The sequence below is a fragment of the Physella acuta genome, unplaced genomic scaffold, assembly GCF_028476545.2.
Source record: "Physella acuta isolate Inbredline_101_S28 unplaced genomic scaffold, ASM2847654v3 ptg001678l, whole genome shotgun sequence".
Taxonomy (NCBI): domain Eukaryota; kingdom Metazoa; phylum Mollusca; class Gastropoda; family Physidae; genus Physella; species Physella acuta.
Window position 1 is genome coordinate 90,641 of NW_026733191.1, and position 24,360 is coordinate 115,000.

General features: G+C 37.4%; 2 protein-coding genes across 2 annotated transcripts; both read right to left on the reverse strand.

Moving 5' to 3' along the window:
* Nucleotides 1–280: 280 nt before the first annotated feature.
* LOC131929803 (basic helix-loop-helix ARNT-like protein 1) lies at nt 281–21,802 on the reverse strand. Its single transcript, XM_059286190.1, has 17 exons — nt 21,706–21,802; nt 21,055–21,336; nt 20,391–20,814; nt 18,697–18,969; nt 17,977–18,036; nt 16,972–17,147; nt 15,093–15,172; nt 12,841–12,933; nt 11,961–12,078; nt 8,319–8,495; nt 6,767–7,016; nt 6,105–6,211; nt 5,459–5,609; nt 4,997–5,088; nt 2,627–2,747; nt 1,435–1,661; nt 281–583 (listed from the first exon to the last, which is right to left on the reverse strand). The coding sequence occupies exons 1-17, from the start codon at nt 21,800–21,802 to the stop codon at nt 318–320; spliced, it is 2,994 nt and encodes a 997-aa protein (XP_059142173.1). The 3' UTR covers nt 281–317.
* A 69-nt stretch (nt 21,803–21,871) lies between these two features.
* On the reverse strand, nt 21,872–22,372 carry LOC131929805 (keratin-associated protein 5-1-like). Its single transcript, XM_059286191.1, has one exon. The coding sequence runs from the start codon at nt 22,370–22,372 to the stop codon at nt 21,872–21,874; it is 501 nt and encodes a 166-aa protein (XP_059142174.1).
* Between the last annotated feature and the right edge of the window lie 1,988 nt (nt 22,373–24,360).

Here is a 24,360-nt window from a genome sequence, read left to right on the forward strand (position 1 = left end):
GCTAAATCTGGACATTAATTTTTTTTTGGTTGCTGACACAAACAAATCCCACTTAATGTTAACAAGCATACTGGTATTTGATATAAATAACCTAATTTTTTATGTTTAAACTTATATTTGAAAACAGAACTATCTGTAGTTCACTCACTTGCAGTACTGATTTACTAAATTATTTCTTTTTAAATAAATGATTCAAGTACAAAATGTGTACTTCACATATATTAAAACACATGAATGTAAATACATTTGAAGTGTAAGGAAAATATAACAGTATCACCATGAGACCAACAATAAATAACAAAACAGCACGGCAAATATCACAATGGCCAAGGGAGATCATTAAAGTCCACTGGGCCCCCCAGCCCTGCGTCTGCTTCAAGCAAACTCATTAAAAACGCTAACGCCGCCTCGTCGTTGACGTCGTTCCCTGGGTTCTGGATGTTGTCCATGGTTTGTTCTTGCATGACGCTCTGAATGAGGGAGCCCTCGGTGGACGAGTCGTCCGAGTGGGAGTGTGTGTGGAGGAGGCTGAGGCCATTGCCAGATCTTTCAACATGGCTGACGTCAAACCAGTTGGAGGAGCCTTTGGGAGAAATTGATTGGATGAAATCACATGCTAGGGTGTGGTATAATATTACAATAAATACTCAAATTATTTGGATAAAAATCAGATACTGGTATGTGGTACATAATTAAAAAAAAAATAATGTGTATTTCATGTTGGTAAAAATCACTTGCTGCTAAGTGGTTTATTATTAAAAAAAATAAAGTGAAATTTATTTGGGTAAATTTAATTTTCCGTTATATATGATATGTTATTAAATTGTTAAAATGTTTAACTAAAATAATATACAAAATTTTAATGACAATGTCGTTTTAAAAAATTTACTTTTTAAACAAAATTCCTAAAAGCAATTCTAATGCAGAACATAAAATTATAAATATATCTTAAATTTATGATGTAGGTTTTGCATATATGAATAAATTACATGTATTTTCAATTGTCACAAAAAACAAGACTAAAAGCTAAACTCCGATTACTGAAAAGTATTCTAGACAATAAAGGGTTAAATCAGGTTTTTAATAAATAAAAATGTCATTAAACACTGATGTTTTATTTGTTTTGTTTTATTATTATTTTGAACTAATAATGTACTAGCATTTTATTTAAACAACTTTTAAATATACAGGCATTGAAGTGAATGAAAAATTGCTCATATAGAAATTCTAACAGAAAATGTATTTTATACTAGATAATATTATAGGCTCACACCTGAAATAATATTATGCAGCTTTTTCCCTATTAATCTGCATAAATAAATACCCTAGATGCTATATAGGTCTATTGTATAAAGAATTTATATATATTGTAAACAGAAAGAAAACTAGACACACAGAACAGTAACTAGACCATAAAGGGTTAAATCAGCTCACCTGAAGGGATATGAGTACTGTGATTGTTGTTGTTATTGTTGTTATTGTTACTGATGATGTTGTTCATGTTACTGTTAAACTGGGACGACAGCGAAGAGTTGGTATTGGTTGGCGCGGAGGTAGGAGGTCGGAGTGTGAAGTTGTTGGGGACCATAGGGGGTAAAAAATGGGGTGGGTTGTTGGCTTGGGTGAGGTTACTGCTGTCTGCATGGGCTGACGGAGTTTTGCTGGTGAAGAGAAAGACGTGTTTAATATTCAACACCAAAAAAAGGAAATTTTTTTATTACAGTTATTCCTCAGCAATAGGGAGCTGATGGGGGCAGAGTGGCGTAACAGTAGAGCTAGACTGCGAAACCCGGAATGTTTGAATTCGGATTCAAATCACTAGAACGATCCTGAGTACACTCAGCTCACGTTAGTGAAACCTGGGCATAGTGCTGACCACATTATCCTCCTGTATGCCAAGGTTGTTGAAATAGATGAACTCTACTTTATCTGCCCTGTGTGTCTTGGGCAAAATTGGGAAAAGATGATGATGAGTAAGGTACTGATATTGGGCTATACAGTGCATGGCCTGAAATTTACGAGTTTGATTAAGGACTCCAATTTGTAGGACATGCTTGAGTCCACTTAGCTCTGATGAGTATCTGGCTCACAGATAAATTTACACTACTTTATCTGCCTGATTGATCAGCAGGACAATCTTCTGCAGCTTTTTCCTCTAAATACCTGATGACTATAATAGATGTAGACTCGTCAAATTTTAATTTATTTTTAACCTAAAAGTCAATTTTATTTATTTTACTAAGCAGGATATTTTTTTTAAGCTGGTTAAATATTCAAACTAATCTTCTTCTTCGTTCTTAATTATAGTGTTGGAAGGGATCCCCTCCAACGCAATTAAGTGTACATGTCAACTGATTATGCGCCATTGAGGCCATTGACTCCAATTTCAGCCTGCATTTCTTTTTGTATTTGCTTCTATAGCCTTTGTTCAACCAAGAACAAACTACAAGGCAGCAGTTGTTTGATTTTGGAGTTGTCTCTCCTAGAGTGGCTATCCCCAGCTAACGAGCCTCATCTGTCCGAGGGTTCAAACTCGAGACTTTTCAGTTTAGCAACCATGAGCTTTACCCACTTGACCACGCCGACCCCTGTATCAAACTAATGATTAGACAGTTGTGTTACTCACTTGAGCTGTTCCATGCACTCATCAGCAATCTGTTTACCTATCCTTCCAGCACCTGCTAAAGTCCCACCCAATATGCCGGGGATATTTGGTATGGTTGATTTAGAGCTAGACGCAAGCTCAGCTGAAATAAAAATTCACATTCAATATCAGGTTATAGTTTTTATTTTTAAATTATTAACTGTTAAACTAATAAAAATGAAACAAATAATGCAATATTTAAAGTTTTATGAAATGAAAGGGCCAAGACCTAAAGAGATAAGTAGGGTGACCACTTGCCCCCAGTAATAAATGTGTAACTTAACTTGTTTATATTTTATTTAATCTCTTAACAAATATATATATATATATATATATATATATATATATATATATATATATATATATATATATATATATATATATATATATATATATATATATAAGTGTAAAAACATTTATTGTTTGGAATCCTCATTAAGGTTTTTGAAAATTTATTTTAGTCTAATTAAAAACAGCATCCGAAAATGAAGAGTGAGAAAAAAGTTTTGCAGTATAAAAAAGATGTAGCAATGGATGAAGTTTTATGAAGTGTCATTATAATTGAATATGCTAGAACTTGTTTCTATAGTTTTATAGTTTTACAAACATTTTAATTAAAATAACTCCCAAGAATTTTTGTTTTTCATTAAGATATATTGAAAGGATACAAGAATAGAACTAAATTAAAATTGAATTTATTAAGGAGGGAAAATAGCTTTTTGAAAAACAAAATATAATGCATAAAAAAATAACTCAAAACTAACTATATAAAGTCAGTAAGCAATATTTCCAACACACAAAAATTCTTTCAGTTTCACTACAGCTAAAGAACAAAAATATAACCCTTAGAGGTAATTACACCACAGCATTATAATTACAAGTAGCTGACCTAACACATTACAAGGGAGTGAACTGTTACAAGCAACCTGACATTACTAAGGACAGGCAGATTAATAAACAGAACCCTAGGGGAAATCACTCTGTAAGGGGATATAACTCTTGACTAAATGTCAAGACCAGGCCAAATCTATACATTTAAAAAAAATACTTTGAAAAAATTAGTTTAACATTGATAACATTATCCTGAAATTTCTACACCAGGTATTAGATGGATAAAGATAGAACTAATATTTGACCAACTAAGTTGACTGTTATTTTAACTTGATCAAGAAACTACTGATTTTAACAGTGATGATAAACAAGTGGAATTTGGCTAGGAAATATTGCTTTTTAACAATTAAACAAGTTTAAATGTATAGTACAAGATATTATAATATTGCATGCATCTCATAACCATATGTAACAAATGCTTGTGCTATGTTCAATTTCTATAGATGTAAATACTAGTATAAAACTTTAATTTAAAGAAAATCAGAACAAAATATATATAAGTGAAAGTATTGACAAGTAAAAATATTTTAGTAAAAAGTGGTACCTTTGAAGAGTGTAAATAATTTTAGTCTACCAATATTGTAAAAAACCACAAACATCCTTTTCGAAATAAATCAACAATACCCTGTACTAATATGCTATATAAAAATATACTCAAATTTATAAAGGGTGTAAAGAAAATTATAAGTAAAGATGTAATTAGATTTAAAGTAGGCCTGCAATATTAATAATCAAAGTAAATGTGAATTTTTTTTGTAGGCCTACAACCCATGACTTAAGAAATCTTTCTAGATCTATTAACAAAAAAAAGAAAAACTTAAAAGGCTGAAGACATAAACAATGATAATTACAGTTGCCTCCCCTTAGTCTATGGTCAAGTCACATGACAGTGAATCATTTTTCAAGTTCAGATATTATTGGATTACTCTCTGACATTTGGACTAAGTGCTCATTACCTCTGACAGCTGATAATTAAATATTTCCGCTTTTAGTTTAGTTTGCCCAGTAAAAGAAAACAGCTTTTAGAATGCAAATAATTTGGCTTGCACAGATTACAATAAGACGCTAATAATTACAAAAGTATAATGCAACTATTGATGAATTATAAATTAACCACCTTGTAAACATGAGTGGTTGTTTAAATTTTGAAAATATCCCACATTAATCAATATCACTAATGCTATTTAAAAATTGAAGTTTAAAATAAGTTTATTGTCAATTCTTTTGTTTAATATTAACAGAAAAATAGCTAAACAAAAACAAATAATTTGAGAGCTAGTGGATACAAAGAAAAATTCACTCTTTAAAATTGTAATAATAAAAGCAGTTTCCTTTACAAACCTGATGGTCCATGGGGCAAGTGAAGTAGAGTTCACCTATTTCTGTGATCTCATGATATTAAGGGGTAGTTTTTAAAATATAGGGTCCTACAATCCATCATGGCCACAAATAGAAACTTACCCATCATATCCATCGCTTGAAACTCATTGCTTTCTTCAGGTAATGAAAGTGTTGCATCAAACATCTGCCCTGAGCTGGTAACTTCCTGCATACTGGAGAGGTTAAAAATAGCTTTGTAAACAAATTATCCCCCGTGTAGGAGAGAACTCTTTTGTTTTTGTTTTTATTCTTTGTTGTTGATAAAATGTAACAAGAGACTGGTCATCAAAGACTTAGGGCAACCCAGTAAAAATTATTGTATTAGTCTGCTTGCTTTAGAAACTGTTTTTTATGTTCAACATATCAACTATAATTTAATTTGTTAAATTAGTGTAACGCTAACAATTAAAATAATGAATACTCCCCCTTGTCTGATATGTGCGCTACATTTTTTGTTTTATGAAGAATTATATCATAATGATAAAATCAATTAGCCTGTTAATAATGTCATGATCCATTTCAATCAATAAAATATAAACTTACTGTACAACTGTGTTTGTGGATACAATATATTCAACTTCTTTTGTCCATGGATTCCGGAAACCAAAACACCGAGACTTGAGATGAATAAATTTTCCGTTTTTCAATTTGAACCTATAAACGTCTGTCTCTATCTTTTCTTTTGAAGATAAAACTGCACACACACAAAAAAAGGGAGAAATTTATTCCTGTATATTTTAAGTTTCAACTTTTTATTGCAAAGTGAATTATTTTTTGTTTACAATGAAATATATGGTTTTTAAGGAGGCCCAGAATTTTTCCAAACATTAACATAAAGTTCATTTAATCTGTTCGACACATGTAACATTTAGCTATGATATTTGTTCATTGTTTATAAACTTAAATGTGCTAATCTTTTATATTAACTTCATCTGAATATAAAACCCTGTGAATTTAATTGTGCTAACCCTGTCAATAAACCTTACTTATATAAAAATAATTAAATCAATCAATTGAAAAATCTTCTCTATTTTAACTTAACCTAATATGAACTAACTGAATTTAAATATGCTACCATCCCAATGACCTTGACCTAATATTGAATATGCTGAACCCATTGAATTTAAATATGCTACCATCCCTATGGCAATGACCTTAGATTGAACCAATAAAATTCAAATATGCTTACCTTTTCTATGAACTTGACCTAATGTTGGAATATCATCTTGGTGGTAATACTCATAAACAGATGTGCCTAGTAACTCTTGGGGCAGATAGCCAAGAATTACAGTTGCCCTAAAACAAAACAACATCAGAAATAAGCACCACAAGCTTTGATTACTGCACTTTAATTTTAAAATTTTTATTTTGAGCAAATGTTGTAGATCCTCTTTCAATGTAGAAACTATTTTTTAAACAAGGGATAAAAAAAAAAATAACCAAACTTTCAGAACTCTGCTTCTGTATAATCCTAATCAAAACCATAACTTCTAACAAAACCTCTAGTGAATTTTCAATGCTATCGATTGCTATTAGATTTTACTATCAATCACACTTAGACCAACATAGTATTTTCAATCACACTAAATGAGTCACTCTGGGCACTTTCATGCCTTTTCTGGCCAATAAAGGCTAAATCCCTTTATAAATTAATGTTATCAATATTTTTTGTACACTTTATGTGATAATGATTTATACTTGGGTAATTTTAGCTTATATTTTTCTATTCACACTGAATTTTTTTCTTACATCTTGAAAAATAAAAGGTTCTTTTATAACAGGTGTTTAGCTTATTAGTATTCATCTTGAAAACAGAAAAAAAAAGTTTTTAGTAAGACATCTAATCCTCACCTTTCATCAACGTATGTAAACTTCCCATCCACATTATGCCTGGACATATACTCCAGGGACCTGACTTTTATGTGACTACTCTCCTCCGCCAGGTAGGGGTTATAGGTCGGCTGCTCTCGGCCAATGGCCACTAAACAGTTCAGAATGGAACAGTCATTATCTGCCTCGCTATCCTCATCCAGGCCAATTTTGGCCTTGCTCCAGGATTTTAGGTATCCAGTGCAATGGATCACTTTGAAATTTTTACGCTCTGTAAAATAAAATGTAAATATTTATAAACAAAGTTTGTGATGAGAGGCCTACACGCTGCAGGAACAAACTCAATTTTGTTAATTTTGTTGTTCAAATCCAGTGAATTTTTTTTTAGAATTTTTTTTATAAAAACACAGGGGAGAGGGGGATGGAAGATAAGTGGAGTGTCCATCTCATCTTTTAGCCATCACTACGTGATTGTCAATTTCAAAAATATAGCAAAGAACATATGGGGAGTATAATCTTTTTTCCCACGTTTTCTTTAACTTGCTTTCGCGTCTGTTTGTTTGGTTCTCCAATCAAATCTTGCGATCGATATTTCGGGCACTTCCCAGTTAGCTAGCGCGCTGAAATTTTCAGGGAAGCTTTGTTTCTGATGACCATAGAATATTCAATTGTTATTATTACTAAATTGATCCATGGAAACATTTTATTGAGCATTTTAGACCGCTATATAATTGTAGTAAAAACGTGGGGAAAAGGGGACATAACCCAGTAACTGTAATTTGATGAAAACAAGGTTCGGTACTCTCCCTCTTTGCTTACTGAGTAGTGTTCACGCGGTGTATGTGTACAAACAACCGTAACAAATGGTGGCCAGAATGGGGGAGACGATATGGTCGAGTGGTTGGGCACACGATTGCTATCCCACTCGACACGGGTTCAAATCTATGTGTTCTAGTCAGTAACGTATTCACACAACGTGTTTTTTACGAGTTGTCTTTTTACGAATTGTCTTCGTTTACCCAAAAAAAAAGTGAAAAGATAAAATCGATAGCAAGATTTTAATGCAAACAAACAGACAAAGACTAAAAAGTAGAAAATAATAATCATTAAAAAAGTTTTAAAAAACCCACGTTTTCTAATTGAACTAAAAAGTAGAAAATAATTGCTATACATCACAATAATGCAAGCGATCACTCTACTATAAGCGATCAAAAATGTGGGTCGCCGTGATTTTCTTACAGTTTCTAATACTGTTGACTCTCTACAAGCTCCCTAATAAAAGTCAATAGTATTATCTAATCAATAGTAATATAACTTTTACTTTTTACTAATGATTATTATTCTAACTTGAATTGTGAAAAAAATATTTTTTCCACATCTCCCAAATAGATTTTTTTTTTCATTAGTAATGATATGCGAATTTTTTAATTGCAAAATCTAGATATTTCTAAAATATTTTTAGAAAAACAACTGTAGGCTATTACTTTAAAAAAATTTTTTATCAATGCCCTTTAAATTATTTAATACATAGAGCAGTTAGATGGAAAAAAATGACATAAAAATCACGACTGACCTGATTTCCTCTTGCGGTGGTACGTTGTCTCCATTAATTCCTTTTTAACTTTGATGGAGGCTGCTAGGTCTGCGGAGACTTTCCCAGCTGATTTCATGTGACAGAAAAATGATCTCCGTGCCCCAGAGCAAAGATGAGTGGGTTTCTGTGGGTATTCAGTTTTTACTGGAAGCATTGCTAGAAGCCAGAGCAAAATAATGATGTGTAAATAGGGTGTATAATGGTGAGGGGTTCCCAATGCCATTTTTTATTAAAGGGTAGGATAGGCATTGATTCAGGGCCTAGTTTTGTATTTGAGACCTTAGCATTAATAATAACTAATTATAAACAAAAATTTAATAATTTGACCACTGCTATAAATGCTATATTGGACAGAATCAAGATCAGTGTTTCTTCCAGGCATCTACCCCCCACCCTGAATGAAATAGAAAGTTATATAGGAAATATATACTTTTACCAGTGTCTCCCCCCCCCCCCCCCCCACCCCCCTGGATAGTACACTGGGAATAAATTTAATGATTCTATTCTTGTATCTCTTAAACTGACAAACAACATGGCGGTAGAGATGCTTTACTCAAAAAGGTGCGTCTAATGGCCAACCTGGCAGAGTTTCTTCCAGGCACCTATTCGGGGGGGGGGGGGGGGGCCTCCCCCGAACGAGATGGAATTTATATAGTAAACATACACTTTTACTAGTGTCCGCCCCCCCCCCCCCCCGAAAAATGTTGACCGCCCCCCCCCCCCCCCCCCCCCCCCCCCCCCCGAGAAAAAGGTCTGGAAGAAAACACTGCAACCTGGAAGCACAGGTGCTCAGCTCTTAATTCTTTAAGACTGTCTTAAGTTAGATCTAGATTCTAGATCTAGATCTAATCTCGACATGTAGATTCTAGATTTGGAAAAAAGTCAACGAGGTCTTTCGATTTTGAGTGTTATAGAATTAGAATATAGATTACAGATCTAGGGTTTTCTAGCAAAAAAAAGGCTAATTATTTTTTTTTAAAGAAGGCTTAGTTATAAATAATTACAACATTAGCTTAGGGCTTAGGTGAGAGGATCTGATAGGATTTTGTAACATGTAACTTTGTAGTTTGTAACGATAGGGTTGGGTTGAAATCAGATTGAATTGCGTCGTCTTATTTTATTTTTAGGAACGCTATCTTCAAAGCCTGGATTGGCCCGCCTACATTACGGATAAGACAATTAAATCGTGGGCCGCTTTTGAAGATCGAATATTTTGATATTTGACGGCAAAGATTTGAAGGAAAAAGAACAACAAACGCGTCACTGTCAACGGGTATCAAAAATCAAAAAAACCGCCGCGCTGAATTTACGATACTGTCAGCGCTAAAAATAGAACAGGTTTCCCCCGACCTGCGCGCTGTCGCCCGCGGTGCACTAAGTAATGGAGTTATTGAAACAGAAGGAGAAGGGGAATAAAAAGAGAAGGAATATTGAATGATGGTGAAAGATAGTCTTATAACTGAGTCGCGCATAATTCCTCTCAACAGTGATAAGCTTACTGTGGGGATTTTTTTTGTGTGGAGATGAGGGTTCTTAAAGACGAGTGGGGGGGGGGGGGGGGGGGGGGGAATGATGGGGAGCAGGGAGTGGACAAAAAAAAAACGTAAGTTCTTAAAGAAACTTTACAGTTAGGTTAGCTGTTCCTACAGCAGAGGCGTAGCGAGGGGGGGGGGACGTGGGGTGCGGATCGCACCGGGTGACACCATTTAGGGGGGTGACACCAAGGCAAAAAATAGCAATATAGATAGAGAAAAATTGAGGGGGGGGGGGTGCAAATCAAAAGTTTGAGGGGGGGGGGTGCAAATCGAAAGTTTGAGGGGAGGGTGCAAATAAAAAAATTTGAAAGTTTGTCCCCGGGAAGGGTCGCTACGCCTCTGGGGGGGGGGGGGGGGGTGACACCATTAAGTGCCGCACCGGGTGACACCCGACCTCGCTACGCCACTGACCTACAGTATCGTATCATTTGTTATATCAGTGTATCGACTTGCTGTAAGAAAATCAATGCTCGTTCTAACCTAAACCTTGACGCTAACCTTGAATTGAAACCTGTTGTAGTACGATTTATCCGCGCTCGCAAAAACAGTAAGACATGATGCAAATTTCAAAAGTTTAGTTTAGAAAGGGTAACATACTAAGGTTGCCCATACGAATGTGGTGGATAATGGGACAGAAAAAGTAGTTCACATCTTACTGTGACCTAGACATATGAAGGGATAGTGTGGTCAGCACTATGCTTAGCCGCCAGAGTTTCTTCCAGGCATCTCTACCGTCCCCCATCCCTTAACGAAATTGAATTTATACAGAAAACATATACTTCTACCAGTGTGCCACCACCCAGAGAAAAAAGTCTGGATGAAACACTGTTAGCCGCCTGTGTTTTTTATAACCTGAGTTAGGTACCCATCAGAGCTGGGTGGACTCAGGGACGAGATTTCCGGGTTAAAAAGTCGTTTGCTATAACTGTCTCTCAATAAATTACGTATACTAAAGTATTTGAAATAGGGCATACAATAAAGTAAATTGTGAGGCACGGGGGTAGAGAAAATATTTAAAACACGTGTGGTTGATTATTTAGATTAATGGTAATTCAAATCTGAAAAAAAATGACAATCGGGAATGGTTATGGAAAGGTCGAAACTAATTTCTAAGTATAATTATCCTATTTCCACATTGAGCTAATTAGCATAACAAAAGATGTTTTCAACAGACATTCTCGATCATTCGATGCGCATTACGAAAAGCATTGTCGCCTTAAAACTTCTTCAAGAGGGCCATACTAAACATTTCCATGTTTAAAAATACCCGGCAGAAATTTCCAACAATTTTTTTAGTCCGGGTGTACTGACTTCGAGGTACAGGCATTATATCTACCTCTATGTTCTTGCAGTCAAGCAGGACCGCTGATAATAACTGTATGTATTGTATGTGAAACAAGACCCACTTTGTTCATTTGTTAACAGTAACGTGTGGATGCCGATAATGCAGGGGCTTAGCGACACATTCCAGCGTCCGACGCGATTTATATGAAGTTATTCACCTCGACAAAAAAAGCGCCCCATCTCACTCCCATTTTAAAAAAGTGGGGGAGGGGGGTCGCTTTTTATAGGTCAATCACCCATAACAGTTTTTATTTTGGTGTCGCACAGTAAGTTGTTCCTTGGGATTTTAACACGAAAGGATATTAAAATTTGGTGGAAAAAAAAACACGAACGGGATGTTAGAGATAGGAAAAAAGAAACAAATGGGATAGTGGGTGAAAAAACAGGAATTCAGGGAAAATGAACGGGAATTAGGGAAAATAAAATAAAAACAATTGGGGACAATAAAAAACAACGCAATTTTGGGAAAATAAAAAAAAAACCCATAACGGGATAAGGGGACACTGAAAAAAGAACTAACGGGATAATTGGGGAGGGGGGGGGGATAAAAGCAAGAACTGTATGTGGGTGAGGGGACAATAAAAACCAACGGAATTTTGGGAAAATAAAAAAACCATAACGGGATAAGGGGACACTGAAAAAAAACCAACGGGATAATTGGGGAGGGGGATAAAAAGCAAGAACTATATGTGAGGTCAGTAAAAAAAAAAAATGCCGGATAATTATGAAAACAAAAACTCACTTTTTGCATCGATGAGCCGCTCTCTTGGGGTCAGGTCTGAAGACGACAGTTGTTCCTTGACCTTGCTGATGTCACGTGGGTGGAGAATGTCAAACAGGCTTTGGCCAATCAAGTCAGACTGGGTTTTTTTTTTACAAAAAAAGGATAATTTTATAATCTAATTGACACACTTTTGTAAGGGTTCTGGGGTCAAGCATTTCTTCACCCTCTAACCTAGTCACAAACATGACAGACACTTTCACAGACAAACCACTTCTCTGCCAATCCCATTCTCCTTCAATACTGTCTGTCGCTCACATTCTTTCGATTCCATTCACTGTCAATCCTATTCTCCGTCCATTCCTTTCTGTTAATCCCATTCTTCGTCAATTCCATTAACCGTATATCCTATTCTGTCAATCCTTTTCTCCGTCAATACCATTTCCTTCAACCCCATTTCCTTAAATCCCATTCTCTGTCAATCCCTTTCACTGTCAATTCCATTCTCCGTCAATCCCATTCTTTAGATCCCATTCTCTGTTAATCCCTTTCTCCGTCAATCCCATTCTCCGTCAAAACCATTTCCTTCAATCCCAATCTCAGTCAATCCCTTTATCCGTCAATCCCATTTCCTTCAATCCAATTTCCGTCAATCCAATTCATTAGATCCTATTCTCCATCCACCCCACTCTCCATCTACCCCATTCTCCGTCAATACCATTCATTAGATCCCATTCTCCATCCATCCCACTCTCCATCCATTTATTAGAACCTATTCTCCATCCACCCCATTCTCCGTCAATACCATTCATTAGATCCTATTCTCCATCCATCTCACTGAATCCACGCCATTTCTATCCACCCCATTCTAATGATTTTCTCAGCACAAGTAAGACATTACCTGTGAATACTGTAAGATGTCTTTGACCGACTCTGAGACGTACAAGATTCTGCCTCGATCACAACCAACAACAAATAGAAAACCATCGGCAACCTGTAGTACACAGAGTTCAGAGGTTACGGTGCTCAGAGGCGGAGATAGATGGGGTGGGTGAAAAGAGGGGGTGGGCCGCCCGAATTTTTTTTATATAACGTGAACAAAACATAATTTCAAACTCGCCTGTATAATGAGTATAACTGTGCTACTTTTAATTAGACCAATTTTGCGCTAGTATAGAGTAATTAGACCGTTCTGCGTATTTAGACGAGGGGGCGAATATCCAGACTCCGCCCTTGGCGATATAAAGTATGCCATCGTGTCTAGTCTGTTTCCCATAAATTAAAACAAAAACAAAACAACGGGTTTCTGTCAAGGTCATTGGGTCTTGTAGTATACAAATTACCCGGTGTAAAAGGAAATTGGAACGAATAAAGGTCAAAGTTCACTGAAATAAAAACCCGCGCCCCAATTAACCCAGGCAAATGTTACGAGGGACGTTACTATGGAAAAAGCGGGGTAAATTACAAAGCGTGGGAAAGGAGAGGTTTGATGCGGTCGGGCATATGTTAACTAATGCCCTAGGGTACGACTGTACTGGATTACGTACGTTCCGAATTTCCTTAAACTTAAGCAGGACGTCACAATAAAAACAAAAGGTGTTTGTTACATTCAAGAGAAAGGAAATGTTTAATAAGTCGGGTCTCGGTTTACAAATGTCTCGGCGTTCGACGGTCCTGAATTACGAACGTTCAGGATTCTTTACAGTTAAGTGCGTAACAATAATTAAAAAAAAAAAAAACGGGTGGGAAAGGAAAGGTTTAATACAAGGTGCTTCAGTTTACGAATGTCCCGGATTACGATCGTCTATGAGTACGAACGTTCCTAATTTATTTATTTTTTATAGTTTTCGTGGGCATTATGATGAAAAAAAGATTGTCAATACAAATGTGGGAAAGGAAATGTTTAATACAAGGTGTTTCAGTTTACGAATGTCCCAGGCTACGACCGTCTTTGGTTACGAACATTCCTAATTTCTAAAAGTTTTCTAGGACATAATGATGCAGAAAAAGGTTGTTATTATAAGCGAGGGAAAGGACAGTTTTAACACAGTCGGATCTCACTTTACGAATGTCCCGAGATACGAACGTAAAGAGCTACGTACGTTAAAAAAAAGTAAAATTACCCTTTCGGATCCAGGGATCCATGGGTCAGAGGAAGTAGAGTTCACCTGTTTCTGCAACCTGAGCTTATGAAAGGATAGTTTGTTCAGTGCTATACCCTGCACGTACGTTCAGAGTTTGATATGTGCTCACAACATTATACCAAAAACATTAATGCCAGAAAAGATACCCCCTCCCAATACCAGAGCACTGAGATGGTTACATAGATAGAATAAAACAACACACTTTAAGGGGAAGTTTTCATACTCCAACACTGGCACCCCCCCCCCCCAGTGTTTCTTCCAGACTTTTTTCTCCGGGGGGGCACTTGAAATCTTCGGGGGGGCGGTAAACTTTCTTCGGGGGGGGGGGGGGCGGACACTGTTAAAAGTATATATTTTCTATATAAAATATATAAATTTCATTTCGTTCGGGGGGGCGGTAAAAATTTTTCGGGGGGGCGAAGCCCCCCCGAAGAGATGCCTGAAAGAAACTCTGACCCCCCCCCTTTCAAATCAAGTCACAAATTTGACTAAAGACAAAAAAAAAAAATTCCGCAGAGTTATCTACCACGTAGAAGCCGAGTTATCGTCCCTTCCAAAAATTTGAGAGAATATAAATCTGTCTGGATCGCATTTCGGACGGAATGTATTACTTACGGTACTACATAATTACAGGCTACGAGACAGGATAAAAACGATTGATCGAATACATTAGTTCTTCCCATCGTGTGGTGGAAAGATCTGCGCTGTACCGAGAAGCTTTGTTGAACAACAAAAGCGTGTGGGTACTAAAAAAATGTTTTTTTTAAAAAAATAAACTTTATGTGCAAACAATGGATTTGCTGAACTACTTTTGGAAACAAGCACAAGAATAGTTTGGGCGTAGGCAGGATTTTATCTAAGGGGCGGAAGAGGCTAATAAATAAGGACTATATATATATATATATATATATATATATATATATATATATATATATATATATATATATATATATGTGTGTGTGTGTGTCTGTATATGCGTGTGGGGTAGTGGTGGAGGGGGTGTACTCACGTTCAAGATGAGCTGTTTGAGATCATCTTCTGAGATGAAAGATGGTTTGTCGCTCATTTCAGAACATACTTTGGTGGTACCTGAATAAAGGTAACATACAGGTGGTGAGTTTAATAGGTAACATACAGGTGTTGGTATCTACAGGTGATATAACAGGTGTTGATATATATAGGTAATATAACAGGTGTGTGTTAGTAACTATATGTAACTCAACAGACGTTGGTACCTAAAGGCAATATAACATGCGTAGGTATCTATAGGTGATATAACAAGTGTTGGTATCTATCGGTAACACAACAGATGTTGGTACCTATAGGTAACACAACGCATGGTGGTACCTATAGGTAATATTGCAGTTGTTGTATCTATAGGTGATATAACAAGATTTGGTATCTATCGGTAACACAACAGATGTTTGTACCTATAGGCAGTATAACAAGTGTTGTGTCGATAGCTAATACAACACGTGTTGGTACCTATAGGTAACACAACAGGTGCTCTTGTCTGTATGTAGTATAACTGGTGTTGGTATCTATGATAGTTGTTTAGTAGAAATATCGTTATATCAGGGGTCATCTATTGACGTCCACAAAAAGTTTGGATGAATACCGTGATTTATTTACACGAGATTGTTGTTTTTTTTTTTTAAACGAGCACTGTCATCTTAATGGACACCAGCGAAAAAAGTCTCAAAGGTATTTGAGAGGTGTATAAATTCATTTAAAAATCATGCACAGCGTAGTTACAATTAATATGGTTATAAACTCCTGCCTGTCTGGTTTTTTTCGGACTTTACTAAAGATTGGATGTATTTGATGTTTATAATATTTTCGGTAACTAAATAAAAATTTAAAAAAAAAAACCAAAAACAATTTGGTTTTCACGTGTAATGGCGACATAAACAATGGCATCCTGCTATTGGATAGGCCGCCATAGATTTTATTGTACACATTGTAAGCTAAAAATAGAAAACTAGGTCATGGGGTTTTAAATTTGCATTGTTATTTAAAAACTTGATCTGCAAAGTTTTGTAAACAAATAGTTATCTATCACTTAGTTACTGTACAGCCAATCAATATTTGTCTTACGAAAGTGAAACATCCGGTTATAACTTAGGCTTGATGAAAATAAATAGAAATGTGGCCTTAAACTCAACAAATTATTTTCAACTTCTCTGGATTTGCAACTTTTATAGCATTTATTCTAAAAATATAAAATTTCTAAATTAATTTTAGGCTTAAGTTTTTATTTTTTTTTTTTTTTTTTACGGTCTAAATCTAAAAAGCACGTTTTTATTCCATGTCAACAACATTATGGAAGGAATCTCGTCAACTCGCTCGCCTCCATTGTACTTTTAACACTTAGGATGCGAGTTTTACGTTTGCTTTAAAAAATGGTAGTACTCTGATGTTAAATTGAGCGTCCAAATGGACCCCATTTCCTCCCTCCTCCCCCGTCCAAATGCGATTATTTTCGGACCCCCAGTCCCCCTCTGCGTGGACATCATAAATGGACTCCCATTGCCTCTTCCCCAATTAAAAAACGTAAAGTTCCTTTTTCAAACCTGAGGGTCTATGGGACAAGTGAAGTAGAGTTCACCTGTTTCTGTGACCTCCGCATATGAAGAGATGGTGTGGTCAGCACTATGCCCAGCCGCCTTTACTTTCCCTAACGTGAGTTAGGTACCCATCAGAGTTGGGTGGACTCAGGGACGGTCTACTGACTTGAACCCGGATTCGAACTCAAGACTTACGGGTTAGCAGTCCAGCTCTCTACCGCTAGACCACTCTCTTCCCCAACTGAGACGTGTTTATTTTAATTGTCAAACATTAAAACAATTTTTTTTAATTGTAAAAAAAATGTGTAGATATTATTTTACCTTTGAGGGAATTGATATGCTGCACGGCCATGCGCAGTACCGTGAGTTTGTCCAACTTCCGGTTCATGGCGCTGCACATGGGAATCAGGGCGGACAACTCGGTGATGTACGTGTTCATCTTGTCCCGTCTCCTCTTCTCTATCTCGCTGTGGTTTTGTTTGTTCATTGGACTTAACCTTTAACCAAGGAAATAGTTACACTTAGTCCTTTAACCAATGAAACATTTAAACTTAACCTTCAACATTCAAACATTAATTTAAACCTTTAACCAATAAAACACTTAGACGTAGCATTTAACCCATGAAAAATTTAACTTAACCTGCATGACAAAAAAAGTAACTAAAGCAGTTTAATCTATTTTTAAAATCCACTGTTTTACGGAAATAATTCTGAACCAAAACCATTTTAAACTTTGCAAAAATATAACTGAAATTAACCTTTAAACAAATGAAACTTAACTTTAAATGTAAAGATACATACACTATTTTTTTCAAAGTATTTGATTAGCAAAACCAATAAAGGGATTCTCTTTTCGGACCTGTTACGTTTTTGCAGTCATAGAAACGCCTGAAGTTGGTTCGAGTATTCAGCTGACACAAACCATAGAACCGTTCCCCAATTTTTTCTCATAAAAGCTCATGCACCTCGAAATTTAAATCTAGTTATTTGAAAACGGAACTCATCTCATTAACATTCACTCTCCTCGTTAAGTAGCGCGCCAATCGCCCATCAGCGTGGGTGGATTCTTCATGGGAACACAACTCGACTCACAACAAGCCGGCAGTGGCAAGTTTTAACATCCATGTACACAGTGTTGTTGGGAATAGGGCTGGTAAGTAGGTCACCAACCAGTTCTATGGCTCATGCAGGTTTTATTGAGCCGTAGAACTGGTTGGTGACCTACTTACCAGCCCTATAGTGTTGGATGGGCTGATGTACACATACCGTGCAAATAGGCTTTAAGATACTGTTAAAAAGTTGTGTAAGATTTGTATCTGGGCTTACCCGGGTTGTCGGCCATCGCTGTCGTTGAGGTCAGCACAAGAGATTGACTCGTCGTCTTTCCTGGGGTTAGAAATATGTGTGAGAATGGTTTGGTAATGGGACAGGGATTAATGGGACGCGGGGCTATGGGACATGGGGCAATGGGACATGGGGCAATGGGACATGGGGCAATGGGACATGGGGCTATGGGACATCTTACTATGGGACATACTACCATGGGACATCTTACTATGGTCAATGTGGCTATGGGACATGAGACAGCAGGACATGGAAAATGAGACATGAGACAGAAGGAATATGGGACATGAGACCGTGTAAGCAATTTATATGAAAATGTAAACAAATGACGATGAGCATATATATATATATATATATATATATATATATATATATATATATATATATATATATATAAACTGGAAATATGGGCAAAAAACTGAGGTCATTATAACAGCCTACGGGAACCTTGCACAAATAACGACTACAACACAAAACACTACAGGACAATGGGTTATGGGACAAAGAAGACTTGAGCACAATAGACTATGGAATAATGGGACGGTTGAACAACAGAGATGAAAACACAGCACTGACGGATCGCTTGCAAGTATAAGTAGGTTACAAGAGATGCCAGATAAATTTTGGACAAGCGTATCCATTAAGTGTAAACAAACCAGCAAAAAACAGCTCAATCAACAAGGAATCTCTACAAGTACTCACTCCAAGGATTCGCTGCTCTTCTTTCGTTTGCGCTCCATCCTAAGCTCCCACTGCGTAACCGTGAAAGGCGTGACCGTGAAGGGCGCAATATTTCCGGGCACGGTGGCAGCTTCCAGCAGCAGGGGGTGGGGCAGTGCCGGGGCTGCGGTGGCGGCTGCCGGTGGTGAGGATGTAGCTGGTGGAGCCACAGTGCTGAAGCTGGTGGGGGGAGCAGGGGGGAGGGTGGTGGTAGGTCGCTGTGGGCGGTGGGGGAGCGGGGCTCTTAAGGTATCGCTGAAAAGAGATAATCGTTGTGTTTTGATTAAAATGTGTATTATAAATACGATACTTCTTCACTAGTAGTATGTAGTATCGATGCCGTACACATTCGTGGTATCGATGTTGTCAATCGCCAAAATTTACCGTGTGTGGCTTGTCAAATGGGGTAGATGAAGTAGAGTTCATATGCTTTAATGAGGATAAAGTGGTCAGTGCTATACCCATCCGACTTTGTTTCCCTCAAGTGACTTAGGTACCCATCAGGGAAGTCCAACATACTCGGGCCCCGGATCCGAACTCGAGACTTTCGGGTTAGCGGTCGTAAGCTCTACCATCTAACCACGGCTTCTCTTTGATGTTGACAATATGTCATACATAAACATAAGCTTAGCCCTAACCCTATCCCTAGTTCTAGTCCTCAAAAGAGTTAGCATCAGTTATAATGAAATATTTGGTTTATGTCTGTCGTGGTTTATTTCTTCATTTGACTGCATTGAGCTGAACTCTACGTCTAAACCAGGGGTCTCCAAACTTTTCAGTCCGAGGGCCGCATTAACTATCAAATTTTAGTTCGGGGGCCAGTTTCTTCCAGGCATGTCTTTGATATTTCCGGGCAAAGTTCCTCAGCCATCACCAACAAACGTTTTTTACGTGGACAAAAAGATCTCTGCGGGTCGGATGAGAGGACGTCGCGGGCCGCAACCGGCCCGCGGGCCGTAGTTTGGAGACCCCTGGTCTAGACAATAATACTACGTTTCTTTAATCATCTTGCTTAAAACATAAACTTAGCGCACAGTTCATGAATAATGAGATAGTTGTGTCTAAATAATCGTTTCATATTCCAAGGTTACAGCCAGTGGCGTCACAAGGTGGCGGGGAGGGGCGCGGTTCACATCGGGTGACCCCATTTAAAGGGGTTACACCACAACAAAAAATTGTAAACATTTTATGTCGAAAAAAGGTTTTATCAAGTTCAAATAAACCAAAATGCAAAGTTATTGAAGAGGGTGGGCTTAGTTACCCCACCTGGTGAACCCGACCTAGTGACGCCACTAGTCAAAGTAACCAATGAAATCAGCCTATCAAAACTCAGTGCATTTTATTACAAAAAATATCAATATTATTAAAATTTATTTCTTGTAACATAAGAATTTGTTTGTGTGCTGCAAAAAAGAGACGAAGAAACTTTGCCAGCATCTTAAAACTAGACACCATTTAAAACGACACAGCGTGTAGTGTTACATAAATTATCTGATTTTTACAAGTTTTAATTTGTAATTAATATCTTTGTCCTAAATAACTGTCACGTGACAATTGTACAGAAAGGCCACGTGGTTTGGAAGCACTGAGAAGAACATTATCAAGGAGATTTGTTGTTTAGATATAAATAAAGGTGTGAGTATTTACTCATCATGATCTTACCCAGCCTGGGGTACTAGTTACTAGAGCCATAGTTACATGGGTCACAGTTACTAGAGTCACAGTTACTAGAGTCACAGTTACTGGGGATATAGTTACTAGAGCCATAGTTACATGGGTCACAGTTACTAGAGTCACAGTTACTGGGGATATAGTTACTAGAGCCATAGTTACATGGGTCACAGTTACTAGAGTCACAGTTACTGGGGATATAGTTACTAGAGCCATAGTTACATGGGCCACAGTTACTAGAGTCACAGTTACTGGGGATATAGTTACTAGAGCCATAGTTACATGGGCCACAGTTACTAGAGTCACAGTTACTGGGGATATAGTTACTAGAGCCATAGTTACATGGGTCACAGTTACTAGAGTCACAGTTACTGGGGATATAGTTACTAGAGCCATAGTTACATGGGTCACAGTTACTAGAGCCAGTTACTGGGGCCATAGTTACTACAGCCAGTTACTGGGGCCACAGTTACTAGAGCCAGTTACTGGGGCCACAGTTACTAGAGCCAGTTACTAGAGTCACAGTTACTGGGGCCACAGTTACTAGAGCCAGTTACTGGGGCCATAGTTACTAGAGCCAGTTACTGGGGCCACAGTTACTAGAGCCAGTTACTGGGGCCACAGTTACTAGAGCCAGTTACTGGGGCCATAGTTACTAGAGCCAGTTACTGGGGCCACAGTTACTAGAGCCAGTTACTAGAGTCACAGTTACTGGGGATATAGTTACTAGAGCCATAGTTACATGGGTCACAGTAACTAGAGTCACAGTTACTGGGGATATAGTTACTAGAGCCATAGTTACATGGGTCGCAGTTACTAGAGTCACAGTTACTGGGGATATAGTTACTACAGCCATAGTTACATGGGCCACAGTTACTAGAGTCACAGTTACTGGGGATATAGTTACTAGAGCCATAGTTACATGGGTCACAGTTACTAGAGTCACAGTTACTGGGGATATAGTTACTAGAGCCATAGTTACATGGGTCACAGTTACTAGAGCCAGTTACTGGGGCCATAGTTACTACAGCCAGTTACTGGGGCCACAGTTACTAGAGCCAGTTACTGGGGCCACAGTTACTAGAGCCAGTTACTAGAGTCACAGTTACTGGGGCCACAGTTACTAGAGCCAGTTACTGGGGCCATAGTTACTAGAGCCAGTTACTGGGGCCACAGTTACTAGAGCCAGTTACTGGGGCCACAGTTACTAGAGCCAGTTACTGGGGCCATAGTTACTAGAGCCAGTTACTGGGGCCACAGTTACTAGAGCCAGTTACTAGAGTCACAGTTACTGGGGCCACAGTTACTAGAGCCAGTTACTGGGGCCATAGTTACTAGAATCACAGTTACTAGAGTCACAGTTACTGGGGGGAAAGTTACTAGAGCCACAGTTACTAGAGCCAGTTACTGGGGCCATAGTTACTGGGGGGGGGGGGAAAGTTACTAGAGCCACAGTTACTAGAGCCAGTTACTGGGGCCACAGTTACTAGAGCCAGTTACTGGGGCCACAGTTACTAGAATCACAGTTACTAGAGTCACAGTTACTAGAATCACAGTTACTAGAGTCACAGTTACTAGAGTACCAGTTACTAGAGTCACAGTTACTAAAGTCACAGTTACTAGAGTCACAGTTACTAGAGTCACGGTTACTAGAGTCACATTTACTAGAGTCACACTTACTGGGGCCACAGTTACTGGGGCCACAGTTACTAGAGTCACATTTACTAGAGTCACATTTACTGGGGCCACAGTTACTGGGGCCACAGTTACTAGAGTCACATTTACTGGGGCCACAGTTACTAGGGCCACAGTTACTAGAGTCACATTTACTGGGGCCACATTTACTGGGGCCACAGTTACTGGAGCCACAGTTACTAGAGTCATATTTACTGGGGCCCGATCCTTCGAAAACGTTGACCGTAGCACCACCAGAAATGAGGTAACATGGCAACGAGCAAACAAACTTCCAGTTGAAGAAATCATCCATAGAAAATGGTAGTGGATTGGCCACACACTCAGGAAGCCTGTATCCAGCATAAGAAGACAGGCCCTCACCTGGAATCCACAGGGTAAAAAGGAAAAGAGACCGACCAAGAGAGAACTGGAGACGTGAGTTGGAAGAAGACACCAAGAAGACTGGATACACCTGGAGGCAGTTGGAAATCAAGGCAGCAAGTTGAGAAGAGACAGATGTTGCTCGTGTATGAGAACCCCCCCCCCCCCCCCCCCATCTCCTCTCCACACATCTGATGAACCCAAGGGAGAGGCGTCAACTATACATGACAATAGTTATGTCGCAGGAGCTGCCGAAAGAAGCCACATATGTAGGGAGTTCGAACTCTTGACGTTTCGGGTTAACCACCATGTGCTTTTCCTACCAACCAGGCCAACAACATAAACATAATATGTCAACAAACAACATCATTGCCTATGGTTTTTTACAGACCTTCAAATATTCGTTTTATTACTTTGGTCGTTGTCAGGAAAATTTGCCTGCTTAATATTTCAGTCGGTGTCTATACTCATTAATAAACCTAAACACGAAAAAAAAGTTTATATATTTTGTTAAGTAAATGTTTAAAACCTTTAAAACCTTATTCAGAAAGAAACATATTAAAAGCAAAACTATAAATAGGACACTGTCCAGATTAATTAACTCAATAATTAATAATTTAATAATTAACTGATTACATTTTTCTAGACACTTGACACGATCTTCGATAATTTCGTTTTGTTTTCCAACAAATGCCCAGAGAAAGAGAGGATGGGCGTTAATCGTGTCGATATAAATACTTAAGCAGGGGACATAATTCGCGCCATTTTTACAGTTGATGGAATATTATTGTAAAAAGCCTGAACAAAGATATTTTTTAACAAAGCTTTTCTGCTGAATAAGCTAAGTGACTTCAAAGGTAAACAGGTAATTGAAAATTAGGTCAACAAATTCCTATCAACTTTTTATAAAAGATGAAACATGATAATATGTTACTAACTTAGCAAAACATCGGATTTCAAAATTGTGAAAAAAGGAACATTTATTTACATAGGCTACTGATTATATGCAAAAAGAAAATAATGTGATTAATTTTTCCGAAATTTATTTTTACAAATTATTTAAGGTCTAGACTCGAGACTAGAGCAATATTAGACCACAAGTGCAGCGAGTTCAATTAAATTATGAAGTTTTTAATTTTGTTTGGATAATATGAAATAAAAACAACAGTAATGGGTATAATAATAATAATAATAATTATTATCATTATTATTATTACCACCATAACCATAACCATAAAACCATTACATTATCATCATCATCATCATCTTCATTATTATTACTATTATTATTATAAAAAATATTATTATTATTATTATTACTATTATTATTACTATTACTATAACTATTATCAAAACGACAATAGTAGAAACAGAAAAAAAATCATTAGTGTTAAGCTTTCTTAAGAATTTTAAAATGATAATAATAATACCCACAGCAATAAAGGCTATAATACTTCATTCAGTAAAAACTTAAAGAACTTATCTATTTTCAAATAAATGTTTATGCCTAGTGACCCGGAATGAGTATACGAACTGTAGCATTTTATATAAATAACTGATGATATAATAGGACTGGTAAGTAGGTCACCAACCAGTTATATGGCTCATGCAGGTTTTATTGAGCCGTAGAACTGGTTGGTGACCTACTTACCAGCCCTATTGTGACAGACACAGCCCTGACTTACCCAAAATAGGAAAATAAAGTCCGATTGTGTCACACTGAATATCCGTTTATAAGATGATTTTGGTGTTCGGGGTAGGTAGTCTGTCGTGGATTCGAACTCAGTACCCGGCACATTGCCATTGGATACAGTGACATAGATGCACGCTGGGAGGTTGGCTACTGATGTCAATCAAAACTTGTAGTCTCTGAGTGTAATCCTGGAGAGCAAACAAATTAAGAGAGGTTAAGTTAATAGT